The 21,265-nt window shown below is 41.9% G+C and overlaps 1 protein-coding gene across 1 annotated transcript in view; it reads right to left on the reverse strand.

Annotated features, from left to right (window-relative positions):
- Positions 1-1,847: 1,847 nt before the first annotated feature.
- The window catches only part of KDM7A (lysine demethylase 7A), a 66,555-nt gene continuing 47,137 nt past the window's right edge, over positions 1,848-21,265 (reverse strand). Inside the window, exons 10-20 of the mRNA XM_066262439.1 lie at positions 19,436-19,527; positions 17,215-17,304; positions 14,639-14,848; positions 13,063-13,184; positions 12,717-12,871; positions 11,030-11,127; positions 10,403-10,551; positions 10,064-10,272; positions 8,075-8,160; positions 7,002-7,275; positions 1,848-6,120 (exon numbers count right to left, since the gene is read on the reverse strand). Of these exons, the coding sequence (XP_066118536.1) occupies positions 6,026-6,120; positions 7,002-7,275; positions 8,075-8,160; positions 10,064-10,272; positions 10,403-10,551; positions 11,030-11,127; positions 12,717-12,871; positions 13,063-13,184; positions 14,639-14,848; positions 17,215-17,304; positions 19,436-19,527 (1,580 nt within the window). The 3' untranslated portion in view covers positions 1,848-6,025. The remainder of the gene's footprint in view (positions 6,121-7,001; positions 7,276-8,074; positions 8,161-10,063; positions 10,273-10,402; positions 10,552-11,029; positions 11,128-12,716; positions 12,872-13,062; positions 13,185-14,638; positions 14,849-17,214; positions 17,305-19,435; positions 19,528-21,265) is intronic.

A 21,265-nucleotide genomic window follows, 5' to 3' on the forward strand; every position in this document is an offset into this window, starting at 1 on the left:
TTATGGCTTAATTTATATTAAAAGTAGAAAAGTCTTTTCGGAAGGAAATACAGTCTGCGAGGTCACATGTGCATTTCCTGATCAGTGCTATTTCATACCTAACAACTGCGTGACTTGCATTTGCAGTCAGAAGCTGTTTTGGGAAAAATTGAGGTTACAGCTTTTGATTCAGTCTAACCATAAATGTAAGGCCCTTAGTTTGGTTTAGGTTTCTTTTGCAAGATAAAATAACCTTGGGTTCACTTAGCAAGTGACACCTCAGGTCCCTGACTATAATGTGGAAGTTATAGGTATGCTTTGTAAAAATAAAAGATTACTTATGAATCTTCAAGGAAAGAAATGATTCTAGGCAAGGGATTTAACTCCCCATTTATATACTCCACTTAATGCTGGTAACTGTTACCAACCAAAATCTAGCACAGAAATAAGAGAGTATGTCTGGGTCATTTTATTTCTGCAAAAAATAGTATATATTCCAGCACTTATGATTATTGTTTTGGTGAAAATATCTTAGGGGAAAATAGCTGACATCTTAAAAGGAAATGGCCCAAATAAAACTGGGTGGAGGCAGAGTTTATCTCTATTATTAAGTTCCACTTAGGACTGCTTTCTGAAATAAGGTAAAGTAAATTCAGAGTGTCACAGGTCTTGCATAGGTAAACTACTTGGAGGTCAAGGGCTACGTGGTAGCCAGGGTTTATTAGTGATATAGTGCAGAGCAGATCAAATTGTTGTAAGAATTACTGAATACAGTTTCAAAGGGTTTTAACAAAAAATTTAATGTCGTACTTGTTAAGACAAAGCTTTAGGACACTAGAAAGGGCACCAAGGGTGAGAGGGAGCCTCTACAGGGCAGCATGTAGGTAAATGAGTATTTCCCCCTTACCCATTAAAGAGGAAAAAATAGTATAAAAGAAACCCACAGTCAAACATGATAAGCTAATTGCTTTGAAACAGGCATTTGCTTCTTAATGACCTTAATTTTAAAAATCTGTTTATGTAAGGGGATATAAAATATTGGACTTTTATGGCAAGATGTTCACGGAAGAACAAACAAAAATAAGGGCAGGTTTTTTTAGTAAGGCTACAGTATTCAAGTTACTTTAGTCCGACAGCAATGTAGGGAGTATATTACTTCTCCTTTCCTTCCACCTGGCTTCTAGTGAGCACATCAGCGTGACCCACCACAGGGCAGCAGGCGCTACACGGCATCACAGAACATGGGCTATATAGCAGGAAGCAAGGTACCAGAGGTCTTGGATCCATGACGACCCAGGCAAACCACTGCCCTATCTGGGTTTCATCTGTCTCCTTTACTTACCAGCCACATGTTTTTTCCTAATAATCTGATGCTTGACCTTCTCAAGGTTGCTTGCAGGCATCCCCAAACTATGGCCCGCGGCCACAATGCAGCCCTCTGAGGCCATTTATCCAGCCCCCACTGCACTTCTGGAAGGGGTACCTCTTTCATTGGTGGTCAGTGAGAGGACCACTGTATTTGGCAGCCCTCCAATGGTCTGAGGGACAGTGAACTGGCCCCCTGTGTAAAAAGTTTGGAGACCCCTGCTAGAGGAAGGTCTAGACCAGTGGTCGGCAAACCGCGGCTCACAAGCCACATGCAACTCTTTGGCCCCTTGAGTGTGGCTCTTCCATAAAATACTACATGCGGGTGCTACCTCGATAAGAAATGTATCTACCTATATAGTTTAAGTTTTAAAAATTTGGCTCTCAAAAGAAATTTCAATCGTTGTACTGTTGATATTTGGCTCTGTTGACTAATGAGTTTGCCGACCACTGGACCATTCAGAAACGACTGGTGATCTTTAGCTTCTCTTTTTGGAGGGAGCACTTAGCTTAATAATTTAGAGGCAAAAATAAATGTTTAAAAATTTTTTCAGATATTATTAAGCCTTCACCTCAATGTGAAATCTTAAGATGCTGCTACACTGCTAGCTACTTCTCCGGCAGTGGTGTAGTGGGCAGCAAGGTTATTCTTGGACTTTTGGGGAGTAGTCTTGTCACTACAGAAAGCATCTCTTGAAGCAGAAAGTCTTTCCTTTGCAGAGGTCCCGTCATATCTCCTTTCCTATTCCACCACAGTGGTTTCTCTCTCTACCCAACAAGCCGTGCTTAGCCCACCCTGAGCTGTCTTTGTCGATTCCCATCTTTGGAACCACTTATTTTAGCCCCTTGTTCCGTGGGTTGTTGCTAAATCCTTTTAATTCCATGACTTAGTTCACCTTATTTAATGCCTGAAGAGTAAGCAGACTGTGGAGCAGTGCCATCCAAAATCCTCTCTGAGAAAAACCTAAAACTATCTTTCAACTCCCTTAAGTCATCTTAGTGATCCCTTGAGGATAAACATTATCACTCTTATCCATAAACTATGTCACTTGTTCCTTCAAACACTAATTCTGATTTTAATTCAGCACCTTGTTAGAGAATTTTCAGAGTTTTTAGGTAGCATGCTCTGGGCATATATTTGACATAAATGTTATGAGTAATAACAGTTTTAATTTTAAAATGCATATAAATGTGCATTATCAGTTGTAACTTAATGATAAATTATCTGCAAGTATGAAATGTTAATAGATTAAGAAATGCTTTTTCTATGTTTTTCTTAGCTGCATTTTTATCTACACTGACAAATGAGAAAACTAAGACTCAGAAAGAATAAGCAACTTATTCAAGGTCACACAGCTGATATAAAAATGGCAGAACTTGGACAAAAATCCAAGTCTTCTGCTCCCTTCCATGCTGAACCATGACCTCTATTAAAAAATTTTATTTCCACTTCTACATAGCATAGTATATCTCAGTTGAAACTAATGAATTTATGCTTTTCTAAATGAATGGGCCCTCTTTTGCTTAAGTTTGCTTAGAAGTAAAAATAATACTGCTTATCTGCTGGAGAAGAAACCTACCACTTTATATTTCTGCACCGTACTAAGTAGTGCTGGGCCTATAGTAGGTGATTGAGAAATACCTGCTGAATTCGTAAGAATAAATACAGTCAAGTTCATTAAAAAGGCAATATTTGGGATTATTAAAAAACAGAACAGTATTCAAGCTAAGTATTTAAGTAGTAATAAAGATGGGCTTGTTCTCTCTCTGAGTTTATAAGATGATTTCAGTCAGAATTTTCCATTTTGTATGCTTTAAAAACTAACTGATGCTTATGAAGGCCAATGCATTTCTAGGATACTAAAGTATTAGAAAAGCCAGCTTTGTACTGTTTATATCATTAATCAATACTGCAGAGCACTATGTGACATTATGAATTACAGTACAGTGGATCCTAGGTTAACTGAAGTCACTTATTTGAGTCAATACAGGAAAATTATTATCTGTGACTGTAGTTAAAATTGCATACATTAAGTCATGATTATTTTACATATTTGCATTGGCTTATAACTAGCTAAATGCCATCACTGCACAGTCCCTATGCAGCAGACTGTCTACAAATGAGACTGAGGGGAAGACGAAGGTTGTCTGTTACTGCTGAGTCCAGACTCTGGCTGCCGGGACCTCACAGCTCAGTCATTTCCACGGATAAGGGGACGCACCAGAGCCAGTGACTTGTAAGACTAGGAAATCACTGGGTTAGTATTAGTGGCTGAGTTTTTACCAATTCAGAAAAAGATGCATGTATTATGCTTCAGTGGTTATATTTATTACCTTACTGAAAGTGTTTTTTATTAACTTAGCCAGTTTATGAGCTAAAATTGCAAAAAATGAATCCATAGTACGTTCATTTGAAAGTTCCACAAACTTAAAATTAGTATTTATCGGCCTATGCCCACAGGGTGGATACTGACCACAATTTTAACTCATAAAAATAAATTCTTTGAATTTTTATAGCTAAAAACAAAAATTCAGGTAGTTAAAATCACTTCGAGCTGTGAAAAACGTAAAGAAAACAAAACAAAAAATCCTGATTGCGCTATAACTAAAAAAGTGTAGCTCTTATTTATTTCTTAAAGCAAAACAAAAACCTGTTCTATAAACACTAAAATGGTGTCTACAGAAAACCAAAACAGCACAGTAATCGTGTGGGGAAGGTGGGAGATTCAGTCAAACTCCAATTTTTGATGTTTTGAGATCCGATGATAGAGCAAATACTACTGTGCCCACCTGTTAACTAATTTTGGCATAGTGTCAAGAGTTTAAGTAGGCTACTTATAGACATCTAGTATTTCCATAAAAATTCCTCCTGACACATAGATGAGACTCAGTCTTTGATCCAGTCACTTGGACCAAAAAGGCTAATTCATAAGCTATTTCATATTTATTCCATGAAATGTTGGAATGAAGATAGAGTAAGAAATATCTCTTTGAAAACACACATATCTGAATGCAGCCATAAAAGATGATGGTATAGTTTTTTTTTCTTAGCACTTCACATGATAGTTAATATAGAAGGGAAAGTCCTGCTACCTTGCTAAGTAAAAAAAAAAGGCTATCCATAATATGGCCATATTTATTCTCCATAAAAATAAATTTGAGCTTATCTGCCTATTATTTGCTTTGTAGGAACTTGTAAAATGCTCTATTGTCAGAATTGGAAATATCTCTACCCCCTCAAAAATCACTTATTTTTAAGCTATGGGGGGAAATATTAGCTATTATTAGCAACTGGTATTTAGTAAAAATTGTGCATAAAGGAGATAAATGATTACTTTAGAGCTCAACCAGATACTTACCCTCGATATGCACTGGCTAAGTTAGGGTAGATGGAAGGAACTGCAAGAAGCACCCATTTTACTCCAAATCCATGTCTCAAATGATTCTTTAGAAGGTTAAGAAATAAAAAAACTAAACACACACACACACACACACACACACCTAGAAGATCTACACCAACATGCTTGCTTCTACACAATTAATATAGTATAGACCTATTATATTACGGCCTATTATGCAGAGTTGAATAGACTAAGTCAAATCTTATTTTCCAACAAATTAGGTACACAGAATAAAAGCATCATAAAATATAACCTCTGTGGCAGGTATCAGTCCTGCCTTCCAACATCAGCAGTATGAAGAAGGCCCTCTGTAGTTACAAACGCCATTTGAAAAACTAGAAATATGACAATTTAACCAGACTTGTAATACTTTTCCCACAAATAGGAAGAAGATATTAAAGCTGTTTTCTTTGGGACCCAGATCATCAGCAAAAAAGGAAAATGCAAGAGCCTTTTTTATATTGGAGGAAAAACTGCAATGTCAAACGAAATGAGAAATGTGGGTCTTTGATGTAGTTCTAACACATGGGCGATGAAAGTGTTTCCCTGCAAAGAGAAGTCTTGTTGTGTCGTCAGAAACATCAGGAGCGCGAGGGGAAGGCGGGATATAAGGTCATCAACCTGGATAACAGTATGCACCTTGGATGTTAGCAAAAGCGAAGCTAATAGCTTATAAAAAACATGAAATATATAAAATAAAATGATTTTCATATACATCTTAATTTAAAATAATTAATGCATCAAATCCCTGTTTAAGACTTTAACCTGAATATCAAATTTAAGAGTCCAGACTAGTTACTGTTACCGTGGCTCCTCCCCACATGTAACACACACTATCAAAAATAATTTAAAAACCTTCACATTCTTAAATCTAAATTAGTGAGATATTTCTCCAGAAATCTTCCAAATAAATAGCTTTAAAAAAAAGAATTTAAAGGCTGTTAACTTTAAAAAAAAATCTGTTAAATAAATTATTGATAATTCTTTACCCTATCACTGAAAATAAATCAAGACGCTACCAACAACAAAATGAAATTCAAGCCCTGACAAGAGACCCTTTCCAGTTCAAGGTCTCCTTTTAAGGTTCTACCCTCCTTCTTCCTCTCCCCAACCAGGTCCAAACTGGTTATTGCTGAGTGGGTGTGGCACAGTGAGAATGCAGCATCAGGTTCATTTTGTTCCTCGGGCAGTGTTCTCTACTGGGCATGCCTGCGGAAGCTCCAGGCTCCCGCACCCCGAGACGGCTCTCCAAAGGGAGGGGTGGCCCGACAGCAGCTCCGTCACACAAAAAACCGTGCATGGCCATTTCTGTTCAACTTAAGGATCTTCCCAAGACGTTGTTTGGCCGTCGCCATTCCTTTTTTTGGACGTTTACCTATAAGACAACAATGGTGTAAAACAGTGGTCCCCAACCCTTTTTGGGCCACGGACCAGTTTAATGTCAGAAAATATTTTCATGGACCGGCCTTTAGGGTGGGACGGATAAATGTATCACGTGACCGAGACAAGTGTCTAGAGTGAGTCTTAGACGGATGTAACAGAGGGAATCTGGTCATTTTTTTAAAATAAAACACCGTTCAGACTTAAATATAAATAAAACGGAAATAATGTAAGTTATTTATTATTTCTCTGATGACCGGTACCAAATGGCCCACGGACCGGTACCAGTCCGCAGCCTGGGGGTTGGGGACCACTGGTGTAAATGATGAAAATCCTACTAGGCCCCCAGGTCCTAGAAGACTGAAAGAGTGTGTAGTAAGCAAGTCCCTCCAGTGAGGCAAATGGGCAAAGTCACACTCCTAGAGATCACTGTTTAAACCCAGCCAGGTCCTCACGTGCGGGACAAAGGCGACCACCTTCCCAGGCCGGTCCACCCTCTCTTCGGCATGAGTTCCTACGTTCCTACCATATCCTGCAGCAAACTGTGCTTCAAGAGCAAAATGGTGTGAGGTGCCATTTCTATCTCATTCCTTCAACACACTCTACCATGTCACTTCCCCCAATTTGGCGTGGCTAACCCCCTACCATCTTTCTCAGGAACTACCTCCTCCTCCTGAAAGCCATTCCTGGTCCTTAGGGGTGACTCCATGACCTGCTGTTCCAATCGTCACCTGTGCACACTGCTGCCACTGTGGCGTCCACAGTGCATCAGGCTGGGAGCCACTTCAGTGCAGATGCTACCTCTACCTGAACTGCTCGTCTCTTCATCAGACACAGTCAGAAATAATATTTCATTTACAAGCACGTAAGAGTTACCTTTCGTGGCCTGGTTGCTGATTGGCGGGGGGTTTGCTGCAGGTCTCTTGGTGGGGTGGAGGGGCACCGAGAAGGAGGTTTCACCAGCTGGCCTCTCTGGGCTGATGTTGCCGTTACTCATCTGGCATGCCCCTGAAACCAAGCTGGCATTCTGCACGTACTTTCCACTCTGGGGGCTGGAGCCACTGCTGTCCACAGAATGCCTACTTTGTACCTTCTGACTGATTTCTGATGAACCTTCCTTTTTGATGCATTTCTGGCCTCTATTTAGATCCTAAAGAACAGAAATAAGGCTGAATTATTAGGGTGCCTGTAAGATAAGTGAAGTACTCAACCTCTCTATGCATTAGCAAGTCAAGAGAGAGAAGGAATAGACTACTGAACTTTGGTTTTCTTAACATGTAGTAGCCACAGAAGACTACCCTTCATGATGGGCATCTCATTCCAAAACCGAATAGCTGACTTGTCTTGAATTTGCATCATAAGTTGAAAAAGCAAGCATTATATATGGATAGGGGGGTAGCTAAGGAAGAGGAGAGACAGAGAAAATACGAACATAATTTCAATAAGCCATCCTGAACTTAGGTACACGGGTTCTTAATTCAGTCACTGAGTGGTCTGGGTAGGGGTGGGACACAAATCATAAGAAAATATAAGCAAAAGTCAGTATTTATGATGATCATTATTCTGGAAAGAGAATCTATAACTTTCATCAAATTTTCAAAAAAATGAAGCATCTAAAAATGTTAGGAAACATTAGAGATTAAAAAGAGATATTACTTTTCCTTCCTGATTCATTCTAACTGGACATTACCTGAAGGTGTTGGCAGCCAGCATTTTTAAAGTACTTCTTTGAATAAACTATTATTTTCCAGATCATACTTATCATTAGTCATTGTAACAGCCATCTCTAAAAATGGATAGTTGTTCAAATGAGTACTTAATGTAATTTGTAATTTTTTACCATCCCAGATCTAGTGGTTGATAACTAATTGTAGTTAAAAAAAAAAGTAAAAGCAAGAGTTATTGACTATTCTGTATCTCCTTTTAATGTTTTAAACCTTGAGTTATACCTGAAGATTGAATCTGGAAGTTGTATCAAACTGTTTAATCCAGGAAGAACTCCTCACGTCCTGATCTTCAGTCTTGACATGATATCCTAAAGAGAAGTTTTCATTAAATTATCTTCACACAAACTTGATCTTAAAGACTAAAGTTAGCCAAAAGCTTAAGATTGAAAGCAAATTTGCATTGGGATTTTATTAAAAACTGAGTATGTTAATTCTTTAAATATTGATTTATATATGTTCATCACATTTCTTTCACAGAAACAAAACCGTCACCAGCTCACTATCTTACATGTGAATTCTTTGAATTCTCTCAAAGGCTGTCTTTACATGACAGATTTAATGCCAGATGCTGGAAGATCTACAGTAAAAGACTATGACCATCTGTTGCAGACGTAAAACCAAGCACAATACAGGCTTTCTAAAAATGATATATTTTTCCATATAGAATAAAGGCATATGTTTGTCTGAATTTTGCAGTATTTACAGAGAAGCTTTCTTTTCAAGGGACCAAACAGATTACAGGGAGACAGAATGGCATAGTGGAAAGAAACAAATCTAGCTTTGAACTTGAGTCCTCCCGTTACCTATGCATCTTTAGGCAAGTTGTTTGATCTCTCTAAACCTCAGTTTTCTCTTACATAATAAACAAAGAGATCAGACAGTCCTGGGTTCAAATTCCAACACCACTAAATACAAATTATGTAAGTATGAGGAAGTTAAATAAACTTCACTAAGTCTTATTTCCTTTACCTGTCAAGTTACATTACCTACATCAAAATGTTTCAAGAATTAATAGAAATGGGTGTGAAACTCCTGGTACACAGTTGACATTTAACTATGTGAGAATGAACACAATTGCTATAATAGGCACTTAAAATTTTTTTCCACTGATTTGAGTTTGAGAGAGAAAGAGAGAGAAGCATCAACTCCTAGTTCCACTTTGTTGTGCACTCACTGATTGCTTCTAATACGTGCCCTGACTGGGGATCAAACTCGCGACCTCGGCATTCTGGGATGACACTTTACCCATTGAGCCAATCAGCCAGGCCTAGGCATTTCGTTTTAACATACTACCAGCTTCTCCCCCAGCCCTCCTCAGATCTTTAGGGAAACCTCTTCCCTATAGGCACAGGGAGAAAACCTGGGAGGCATCAGTGATATAGACACTAGCCCTCCCTTTTTTTTTTTTTGTATTTTTCCAAAGTTAGAAGTAGGGACACAGTCAGACAGACTCCCGCATGCACCCAACTGGGATCCACCTAGCAAGCCTATCAGGGGGCAATGCTCTGCCCATCTGGGGTGTTGCTCCATTGTGCCTGGAGCCATTCTAGTGCCTGAGGTGGAGGCCATGGAGCCATCCTCAGTGCCCGGGCCAACTGTACTCCAATGGAGCCTTGGCTGTGGGACAGGAACAGAGAGAGAGAGAAAGAAGAGGGGTGGGGGAAAGCAGACGGGAGCTTCTCCTGTGTGCCCTGGCCAGGAATCAAACCTGGGACTTCCACATGCCGGGCCGATGCTCTACCGCTGAGCCAACCGGCCAGGGCCTGAGCCCTCCCTCTTTCCTGACACTTCCTTTTAAGTATGAAAGAGAATACCCTCGATCATAAAACACAGAACTTGTTTTCCCTCCTATAAAAGAAAAAAAGGGTGGTTGTTCAACTTTAGCAGACCATTGAAAACACCAAACATTCCTTTCACTCTGATCAACTTATGAAAGAAAAAGAACACTGTGGTTCAGTAAGGATAATAAATGTATGCTGGTGAACAGGACTCTCAACTACAGTTCATTTACATTTTGAGTTCTTATACTTGCATCTTACGTAATTTGACAATATTACGTTTTGGGGGGCCAATATGCTTCATACCATTCCCAACTAAAAATGTGCAATCAACAGTTCTTACTCATAATATCCACCCTCCACTAGGGTTACAGAGCTATTAAATTGGGGGTCATGTCTTACATTTTAGAGACTGGTAATTTATGCTCCTTACCACATTCCACTGGTTTGTCACAGCGATACAGCGGCCTACCCTCGTGGTGACTGCTGTGGCAGCTGCTGGGATCCAGGAGCGAGGTCCTGTCGCTAGCACCACGTGTGCTTTGTGCCTGCCTCTGTAAACATGGGGAGTAGTGCAGCCCTGCCATGGACAGCATGCCCTGAATAGCTTCCTCCTCTGTGCTCGTCGAGGTAGGACATTCCCTAAAGGGCAGACAACCAGACAGGCAAGCACACACTGAGCCGAATGGCATTTGGGTAAAATGGAAAACTAAAGAAACGTTTTCATATCTCAAGCATACTGTCATGGGACCAGTACTGCCAGCAAACCTACCTTTTAACTGAAATTTCACTCCTAGATGGCTTCTGGCTCTTATGAAGGAAGCTCCTCACCACGTTAGATGCCTCCCTAAAGTTTGATGTTACTTTCTGTTTCTTTTCATCACCTGAACTGTCAGACTCTTCAGTGGTAAAATTATTTTTCTGAGATGACAAAGAATTAAATAAAAATGAGACTATGTAAGAAATCTGACCATTTTCTGTACAAATTAACAAAAAAACACCTGTCTAGGGAAGTTAGAATCTTAATTATCATGGAATTATTTCTGGATTTCATATGAAAAAGTGAAAATCTCTAGTAACTGCAGTATCATAATTCCATAGTAAAAAAACACACAGTACAGGTTTGCTATTGGCAAAATGATATACAACCTATGAGAAATACAAGAAACATAAAAACAGCATCTCCCTCCAACCTTTCCAAAATCAGACAAAGCTACCTTTACCAAATGACTAGCCACATGGGGTGTGTGTGTGTGTGTGTGTGTGTGTGTGTGCGTGTGTGCGTGTGTGTGTGTGTGTGAGAGAGAGAGAGAGAGAGAGATTCACTTTCTTCCCAGGTGAAGGAAAGCGCGTGTCCATTCTCACATCCCATAACCCAGGTCCCAGGCTCTCGACATACCAGTGCAGTGCAATCGGGTCCAGAGTCTTCTGAATCAGAAATATCAGAATATTCTGATGCTCGAGTCCTGAGTTCTGACTTCACACTTGTAAAAAACCCTGAGAAGGGGAAGGAGAGAGAGAGAAGGTCATGGCCGGGTGACACCTAGTCTGTCCAGCTCGTGACATCTCCATCACTCCTGCTCCACGCTCTTCCTGCTTCCACCTTCATTCTCTCTCCCGCCATGGACTTTCTCCCCAGCTGCCCAAGCCCAACACACAGATTGAAATGTATTCTAAAAACATTTCTGGAACTTATTGAACATAATTACTTGAAATTTGAAATTTTAAAAAATGTTTCTTGCCCTGGCCGGTTGGCTCAGCGGTAGAGCGTCGGCTCAGCTGTAGAGCGTCGGCCTAGCGTGCAGAGGACCCGGGTTCGATTCCCGGCCAGGGCACACAGGAGAAGCGCCCATTTGCTTCTCCACCCCTCACCCGCGCTTTCCTCTCTGTCTCTCTCTTCCCCTCCCGCAGCCAAGGCTCCATTGGAGCAGAGATGGCCCGGGCGCTGGGGATGGCTCTGTGGCCTCTGCCTCAGGCGCTAGAGTGGCTCTGGTCGCAACATGGCAACGCCCAGGATGAGCAGAGCATCGCCCCCTGGTGGGCAGAGCGTCGCCCCTGGTGGGCGTGCCGGGTGGATCCCGGTCGGGCGCATGCGGGAGTCTGTCTGACTGTCTCTCCCTGTTTCCAGCTTCAGAAAAATGAAAAAAAAAAAAAAAAGTTTCTTTCCAGAAAAAAACCCAACACTAAAATAAGCTACAAGCAGCTTTATACTTTCCTTTGCACATGACTTCTCTTAACAGACAACAAAAAGATAACTCTCCTAAACCAGAAAGTATTCAGGCAGAGAGTGAATTCAACAAGCTTATACACCGGGCCTCCACACTAGCTCTCTCTTCTGGGCCGCCGCACAGCAGCTGCACGGTGAACTCCCTGGGTCAGCTGCCTTCCCCAGCATGAGACTAATGCAGTTACCAGACCGCAATAGCACATTTCCCTGAAATTACCAGGAATTAAGGTGTTCAACATGGATTCAATAATGTTACTTATCTGGAACATTTACTTGTCAAATACCAAAGCATTTAACTTCTTCTTAAAATTGAGGATCGGCAGGAAGAAGAGGTATTACTATTTGTCACACTGATGATAACTAATTAATAACCAAGTAGAGGCCCTCTTGTGAACGAGTAGTCAAGAAAAACAATACATGGATTACTACTAGCTTCAGGTCAGCCAATTACATATATCTCTTAATTCTGAAAAGAATTTACATATTAGCTAAAATTATTTATGAAATCACATTAAACTTGCAACTGCTTTATTACTTGGAGTAGAGGCCCAGAAAAATGCATGTGCTTTCATATGTCTCTTGGGAAGACTGTCACTAGACGAGTGTGTCACTGACTTGAACAATCCTTGTCATTAACAATGCCTTCCCTGGGCCCCACCCTCTCTGGACACCTACATTCAGTATTTTCCAAACACATAAGCTAATCAGAGAACAATTCAGACTTCTCAAAAGAGTATTAGAAACGCAAACATTTTCAATATTAGTACAAATGTAAGAACTTTAAAATTAGGAAGTTACTTCACATATTATCACATTAGGAATAAACAGAGCTTTACAATTTCAACTTAAACAAACATACTGTTAAGTGGTTTCTGAGTTTCTTCATTCTCCACCGCCTCTATTCCTGAACTCTCTTCTGTCTTCGTCTTTGCCTTCTTTGTCCTTCTCTTTTCCTCTTCACTTTCACTGTCTACTGTATACAGACTCTGATCTGCAAAGGGCTGTCTTTCATCTCTGTACACAAAAGGGAAAGTAAGTCAGAAAACAGCGCAGATGTACAGCCAACAGTACCCTCTGCCCCTTCATTTACAGGAGAGTGGAGGGAGAACGGGACCGAAGTCCACAGGCAACAAGACCTGGGGGCTCAGTCACAGAGGGCATCCCTTGAAAGCTAATTGGTGGCTGCTTTGATCTGGATTACATACTTAATTATTCTTCCATTTGTCAGCAGTAACCGTAGATCGTTATCTTTCGCTCTCCACTCAGGTACGGTAGAAGATGGCTGGAGATGTTTGTTGAATTTGCCATTCAGTTTCGAGCTCAAGTCCTTAAAATGTGAAAAAAGAGCTTCCTTACTCTCTGCCCTCAAATACATCTGCTTGACTAAAGGAATCTGGTGGCCCACCAGCTCCATCCTTGGCCTGCATCCCAAACTGGGCTACATCCCTGGCCGGGGACTGTAGCCATTGCCACTGAAACCAAGTGGCTCCTGAAAGGAAACAAGGACTGTGGTTCGGCTCTCTGTAGGGCCATTGACAATAACACACATTCTTACAGTAAGCAGGGTGTAAACCTCGCATTATCCGGATTCAAAGACGTCTCACCCCTGCAGAAAGAGCGCTAGGGGAGCGCTGCCCTCCATGCCATGCCATTCCCGACCCCTCGCTTCTCCCTGCCAGCGCAGGTGCTGGGCCTCCCTGGTGACCCGGCCTTTGACCTGAGCCCCAGTCTTCCCATCAGGCCCTGGCAGCAACTTTCAGGTCACCACACTGCTGTTACCAGGAACAAAGACCACCATGTGTCATAAAGGCCACAGTAGCTGATTTTTAATATATAAAAAATACTTGTTTTTTGTGGCAAATTTTTTATTTCGTAATGTGCTAAATTTGCTCCCAGATGGCTATGGGTTAAGGCCTTTTAGAACAACAACAAAAATCTTAAAACAGTATAAATACAATTATATACCATTTAAAATATTTAAGAAAGCTAAAATTTGTATATAATTTTAAAAATATTTTAATTCAGAGATACCTCCATTTTGTTCCTTTTAAAGTATTGCCTATCCTCTACTTAAGATATAAAATTATGGACAATACAGAGCTCATCACAAACTCATTACCATGTTTCACAAGGCCCTACATTGATCAGATACTGTTCCCCCCCAACTTTGTCCATTAGGCCAGCATTTCTCAGAGTTTAATGGGTTTATCCTAAGGCATCCAGACTGGGACAGGCTTTTTACACTTGCTGTTTCTTCTGCAGCAAGGCTTTCCCTCACATCTGTGTATCCACCGGACTTCCCCCACTATGTGTCAGTTCAGATGTCACACTGAAGAGGCGCTCTCAACACCCAAGCTACAGTAGCTGGCCACCCCAACCCCCTTTATTCCACTGCTCTGTTGTCTGGCTTCCTTCTTAACACTCACTGCCTGAAACTGTATTATTTTAACATATGTCCCAGTCTACCGTCCTTCCAACCTGAGCTAGGATGGCAGCTACACAAGGGCGGGGACTGACATTCTGCTCACTCTGGTATCTTCTCTAGAGCCTGCAGGAGCACGGCCTTGGTGAATACTCGACAAACACATCAGCAAACAAGTGAGATCTAGTCATCCTGCCTCTGCACGGAGGTCCAGAGAGCTGAAGCCCCATCCTGCAACACACCTCAGCATGGGGGAGATTATAACATGAACAGCCAGACTGTTCTCTTTTTAGTATCCTTTCAAAGCATATTAAGGAACAACCAAATCTCTCCTTGCAATCATGAAACGTAATACTCGCCTCTTCCCATGGACACATCTCCAGTCTTCTGAGCACCTCCCTTGTGTGGAGCTCTAGGATGTCCAGGTTGGAAGGAGTTCGGACATTATGATCCCGAAGTTTCCTCATCTTCCGTCGGGAATGGTACGGGGAAGTTGCTTCATTTGAGGATCGTGAAACTGGACACACAGTAGAAATTCCCTGAGATTTAACTGGCTTGCCGTTTTCCTCCTTTAAGAATTAAATTCAGAATATTTTTATAACAAGGCTACATATATACCTAAGTATTTTAGAAAACAAACAGCATTCAATTTAATTATATAAACACAAAGACCACATCGTAAGATAGACAGTTTTGCTGATATCTTTATTTCCTTCCCTCCCCCACGTAATAATATATTGTGAATACACTTCCTTGATGTTCAGTATCATTTTGAAGGCTGTATAGTACTTCAGTGTGTATCTGTGGCAGGATTTACTGACCTAGAAGTCACTAGTAGTTAGTTAAGCTGCTTCCAGTTCTTTCTAATGATGTACATCCTTTCACATACATAGCAATCAATAATTGCTTTTTAAAGCAAAGTGACACATCTAGAAATTTTGAACAATTAAAATTCTATAAGTATATTGTGAAATGTAGCAATCTATTCTTCCCATCCCAGAGTTCCATTCTCTGGAGGCAACCCCTTGCAACTTTCTAAAAAAATTGTAGTAACATATACATAATCTTGTCCCACATAACATATGTGGTAACAGTTACATAATTTACCATTTTAACTATTTTTACGTATATATAGAGTTCGGTAGATTCAAGTATATTTTACATTGTCGTCCAACCATCGCTACCATCTATGTCCAGAACTTTAAAATTTTCCCAACCTTGGGCTCTGTGCCCATTAAACAGTGACTCCCCATCCTACCTTGCCACCAGCCCCTGGCACCCACCATTCTACTCCCTGAATCTTCCACTGCAGATACCCAGGTTGCTTCTGCCTTTTGACTGCTGGGAATAATGCTGCTATGAACACGCATGGGCATGTATCTATTTGAGTCCCTGCTTTCTGTTCTTTGGGGTATATACCCAGCACTTGCAACTCCTATAGCTGCTCTTGTTGCTAGGTTTTTCTCTTTCCGCTATTTGCCTCCGAGTTTCTCTGCAATACATTTAATTCTGTTATTTCTTGGTTTTTTACCTGTTGCTATATCACTGAATTCCTACTTTGCAAGATGAAGTCTTACTCCTGGCACACCTCCCCTAAATGAACATATACTTCTCTTCCCCTCAATATTCAGTGTTTACACTGCACTCAGTAAAAATGATTCACAACCCAGCGCCACGTAGCATACTATTATTACACTTCTTTTCCTCTATAGGCCTTGATTTCCCCAGAGTTTATAACTGCCCCTTTCCATCAGCGTGTCTTCTAGGCACTTATCACTAATTAATCCCCAAATGGTCTCCCAGAAGAATGCAAACATTCAAACACATTAGGTAATTAGTCACTTTTATGTTTTTCTGTGGAGGCACCCCTCCAGGATAAGCTTGCCTGATACACAGTACAAGATGTCCAGTTACGTCTGGGTTTCAGACAAGAGCCCGTTATTCTCCTGACCCCTCCTGGACTGGCTGCGCCCTGGGCTGCATGGACCACACTGACCTGCTCCCACTCCACCCAATAAAGCCACCATCAGCCCTGGCCATCATGCCTGATCCTTCTCCCTCCTTTATTTTTCTTCATAGCATCTGCAGCTCCTGGTATACCGAAATATTTATGGCTAGCTGCTCACTACTAAGCTCCTCAAGCAGGGCCTTTATTTTGCTCGTTCTATGCCCATACTAAGTGGCACAAAACATATAGTAGGCACTCAGTATTTGTTGAAAGAATGAATTCCAGGGACCCTTCTTTTTTGGTTTATTGCCTCTTTTGGGGAACAGCACATTCTTTCAGTTTCCTGAGAAAGGGCACAGGAAGGTACATTTTTGAGGTCTTGCCTCTTTGACAGCTTTAACTATCACATTTGATTTCTAGCTTGGCTGAGTACAGACTTAGACGTTGGCATCCCTGACCCCAGAACGTTAAGGACTTTGCTCCACTGTCTTCTAGTTTGTAGTGTGACTGTTGACAAATGTTACATTATTCTGATTCACAATTCTTTGTGTGTGACCCCATACTATCTTGTCCCTCACGCTTTTTCGGGTATACTTTGTTACATGTATTCTAAAATTTGACCACTGTGTGCCTTGACTCCAGTCTTGTTCACCCCCTGCACTGGGCATTCTGAAGGGCTATCAATCTGGGAAGCCGTGTCCTTGAATTCTAGAACTTTGATTATTCTTCTGGGAATCTTCTTGTTTTCTCTGTTATCTCTTTCTGAAGCGCCTATTATTTTGATGATGACTGTATAAATGACCTTCTAATTTTTCCGTACTATTTCTGTCTTCATTTCTGGGAACCTGAGACTATTTCTAAGACTTAGCTCAGTCTATCTGTTTTAAGTGCCTCAGAGCTTTCAGATGTTTATAGTGTGGAGGTAGATCTATTTGCTTCTCAAAGCAGATAATAAACAAGCATTCAGATGACAGTCTCTACTCTTACCTCTATTGCTCGAATTACTTTAGAAAGTTCTTTAATAAGATGTCCAGGTCTAACATTGTCTGGAATTTCAAAGGCATGTTCGGATACAAGCTGCATTTGAATTAACAAAGAGAAGACAACCAGAGTTACTTATACTTTACTATGTAAGAAAACTAATTCATTAAACCAATTTTTGGTTCTCCACATTTTATAGATATAGCTAAGTGCTAATAAGCCAGGTCTCAGAGGTCATGGGGTTGGTGTGACATGTTCTAAGGAGAACCTCACTAACTTATAAAATCATCTTCTATTGAGTTAACAATGAACTTGTCTCACAGTGAACTCTGCTTTACAAGGAATAGTAACCTTCTACTCTAGACCCCAAAGCTGACTCTACGTATAAAAATTACTATAATTAGTAAAGGAATTAAAACTAACACTTAATTCATAACACAGGATTGGTAAGGGCAGCACAGGCGCTGAAATCATCTTCATCTGCTGGCATAAGGAATGCGCTAGGGGAACATAAGGAAAGGGCACACTCATTCCAAATGCAGATCCGGATGGCCTCTTGGGGGAGGGGAGATTCAAATGCAAACAATTAGACCACATTGTAGTAAAAATGGAACGCTCCTGCTTGAACCCTGGCCTCCTTTTATTTTATTTTTATGTAATCTAGCCGAGGGGTAAGAGTGGACTTCACAATTGCAGAGACCCAGATTTAAGTCCAGTTCTGCTAGTTCTCTTGGGTACGGTATTTGAAGTCCTTGATCCTCAACTTCCCACATGTAGAATGGGGCTAACAATAGCATCCAGCCCTCATATAGTTGCTCTGAGGATTAAATTAGTTTATGGATATAAAGACTAAGTTGACATGGTTAGCACACAATGAAAGCTCATTATTATTCTGTATCTACATGTTCATTTCTTTTTTTTTTTTTTAACTGAGAGAGACAGGAAGGGAGAGAGAGAAGTATCAACTCAGTTATTTCACCTTAGTTGTTCATTGATTGCTTCTCATATGTGCCTTGACTGGGGGGCTCCAGCCAAGCCAGTGACCCCTTGCTCAAGCCAATGACCCTGGGTTCAAGCCAGCAACCTTGGGCTTCAAGCTAGAAACCTTGGGATCGTATACATGAGCCCGCATTCAAGCAGGGAACCCTGCACTCAAGTCAACGAGCCTGTGCTCAGCTGGAAACCTCGGGGTTTTGAACCCAGGACCTCAGCGTTCCAGGTCAACATTCTATCCATGGTGCCACTGGTCAGGCCAATTTCTTATCAATACCCACCTTGGCCAGCTGGCTCAGTGGTAGAGTGTCAGCCCAGCGTGTGGAAGTGCTGGGTATGATTCCCTGCCGGGACACACAGAGAAGCATCCATTTGCTTCTCCACCGTTCCTCCTCTCCTTTCTCTCTCTCTCTCTCTCTCTCTCTCTCTCTCTATCTATCTTCCCTTCCTGCAGTCAAGGCTCCATTAGAGCAAAGTTGGCCCAGGTACTGAGGATGACTCCATAACCTCCACCTCAGGCGCTAGAAAGGCTCCAACTGAGCAGAGCAGCGCCCCAGATGGGCAGAGAATCGCCCCCTGGTGAGCATGCTGGGTGGATTCCAGTCAGGCGCATGCGGGAGTCTCTCTGCCTCCCTGCTTCTCACTTCAGAAAAATACAAAAAAAACCAAAACAACTTAGATATGCCTGAATTACTTTCTTTTCCAGCTTAAAGAAATGCTGTATTTCACAAAAACACAACCAAGGACATTTGTATATACTGCCTAGTAAAATGCAGGTTGCATTTAAAGCATGATGTCTATTCCCTCTACTGCGGCTACCCATGCCACAAAGCCTGAAGATTCTGGGTACCGACTTTGCAATATAAAAAGTAACTGTGAGCCTGACCAGGTGGTGCAGCATCGGACTGGGATGTGGAGGACTCAGGTTCGAGACCCTGAGGTCGCCAGCTTGAGTGCGGGCTCACCTGGTTTGAGCAAAGCTCACCAGCTTGGACCCAAGGTCGCTGGCTCGCGCAAGGGGTTACTCAGCTGCTGAAGGCCCACAGTCAAGGCACATATGAGAAAGCAATCAATGAACAACTAGGTGCCGCAACGAAAAACTGATCATTGATGCTTCTCATCTCTCTCTGTTCCTGTCTGTCTGTCCCTGTCTATCCCTCTCTCTGACTCTCTCTCTGTCTTTGTAAAAAAAAAAAAAAAAGTAACCATGATTTCACCGCAGAAAATGACTTACTTCTTTCTTCATCCACAGCTTCAGCGCGGTGTGCAGGGCTTTCACGCCCTGCACCAGGTACGTCTGGGGCTGGAAACCGTCCTCTCTCAGCTCTGCGGGAGGCAAGCGCCAGGGACAGGCGGTTAGTGTTTCAAAGAGAAAGGGTTTAACTTCAGATTTTGAGTAACCACTAGATTTTAAGCCACATGACTTCCAAGTTAGCAGTAAGGAAAAAAGGTAAATAACTGAAAAGGCAAGGGGAGAAGAGCCAGAATTACATCAATATCCTCATACCAAATGCTCAAGTGGAAAGCAAGCTCACAGACAGTGCTGCGTAAAAGGCAGCGTGCAGAGGGATGTCCGTAGGAAGCTCTTTGGGTGGCGTCTACAAATGGGCAACATTCAACGGTTTTAGTCTGTGACACAGGTGATAAAGCAGAAGAAAAGGACCATCACACGGTCAGGAGGGTGGATCTCTAGCAAAGGGGAGGAACAGGGGCAATGGGAGAAACGAGGAGCATGACTTGGGTCCTGGCAAGCCTGGTTCTGCTCACCCTGGTACAGGTGCCCGAGGGCCAGCCTTGTCATCCTTTTTAAAAAAATTTTTAGATTTTATTTATTCACTTTGAGAGAGAGAGAAGGGGGGAGGAGCAGGAAGCATCAACTCCCATATGTGCCTTGACCAGGCAAGTTCAGGGTTTTGAACTGGCGACCTCAGCGTTCCAGGTCGATGCTTTATCCACTGCACCACCACAGGTCAGGAGCCTTGTCATTCTTTAAACTGCGAGAATGTATACAGTGTGTGACCTGTCCAATTAACTATGGGCATGAACTATTTCGCTATTTTAAAGGTAAATGCGCCCACCCACAAAGGTCTCTTCCAGGTTTTTTAACCAAATTGATTATCTAAAACTCACATAAAACATATTTGATGTGGTTACAGCTCAGGCAAGTTGAAGCAAACGTGAAAGATTTCACGTCTCCCCTGTGGCTGATTTTCTTACATGAACTCAGAACTGGTTCACTGTTTTACTATTACAGACACCAAATTCAGGTAAGAGTTCCATAAGCCCACCCTCATTGAACCCATCGTACAAGCCTGTAGCAGTCTCAGTGCCAGCAAATAACGGGTCACCAGGGAAAGTCAGGTCGGGGGAAAGGACAAAGTAACATGGGGCAACAAGACGGCACCCCTGACTGCGGGATGGGAGACAAGGGGGATGGCCTTGGGATGACTGTCCTTGGGCTCCACCCTCAGCGGCACTGGACCCACACACTAGTATTGCAAGTTCCCGTCCTGATTGGGCTGATGGGATGAAAACACTTTACACCTGACCTCCAAACAGCCTTTCACCTCATCTTTTTTTTTCACCTTAACGTACAGGGTTTATTTTTGATCGGATCTCAGTAGCTCTGAACTCTCCGTGGCCTAAAGCAATGCTGAGTCATTCTAAGACTAAGCAATGTGCTGCTTGTGAATGCAAGAACAGCAAGATTTTGTCTTTCAGATAAAGTCTTAATCTGTTCTTAGAAGTTGATGGATGAACCCTCTTGGACGTTAAGAGTGAGTGTGTGTGTGTGTGTGTGTGCGCGCGCGCGTGCTATTGAGAAAAGATAACAATAAAAGTGCTCTGAATGTACAGAGTAGTGAACTGCCAATCTCTCATCAAGAGGGCTCAGTCACTGGGTTTTATTTCCAGAAAACAAGGACATTTATAAGTGTTTTTTTTGTTTGTTTTTGTTTTTTTTTTTTTTTTCATTTTTCTGAAGCTGGAAACAGGGAGAGACAGTCAGACAGACTCCCGCATGCGCCCGACCGGGATCCACCCGGCACGCCCACCAGGGGCGGTG

The sequence above is a fragment of the Saccopteryx bilineata genome, chromosome 2 (assembly GCF_036850765.1).
Source record: "Saccopteryx bilineata isolate mSacBil1 chromosome 2, mSacBil1_pri_phased_curated, whole genome shotgun sequence".
Classification (NCBI taxonomy): domain Eukaryota; kingdom Metazoa; phylum Chordata; class Mammalia; order Chiroptera; family Emballonuridae; genus Saccopteryx; species Saccopteryx bilineata.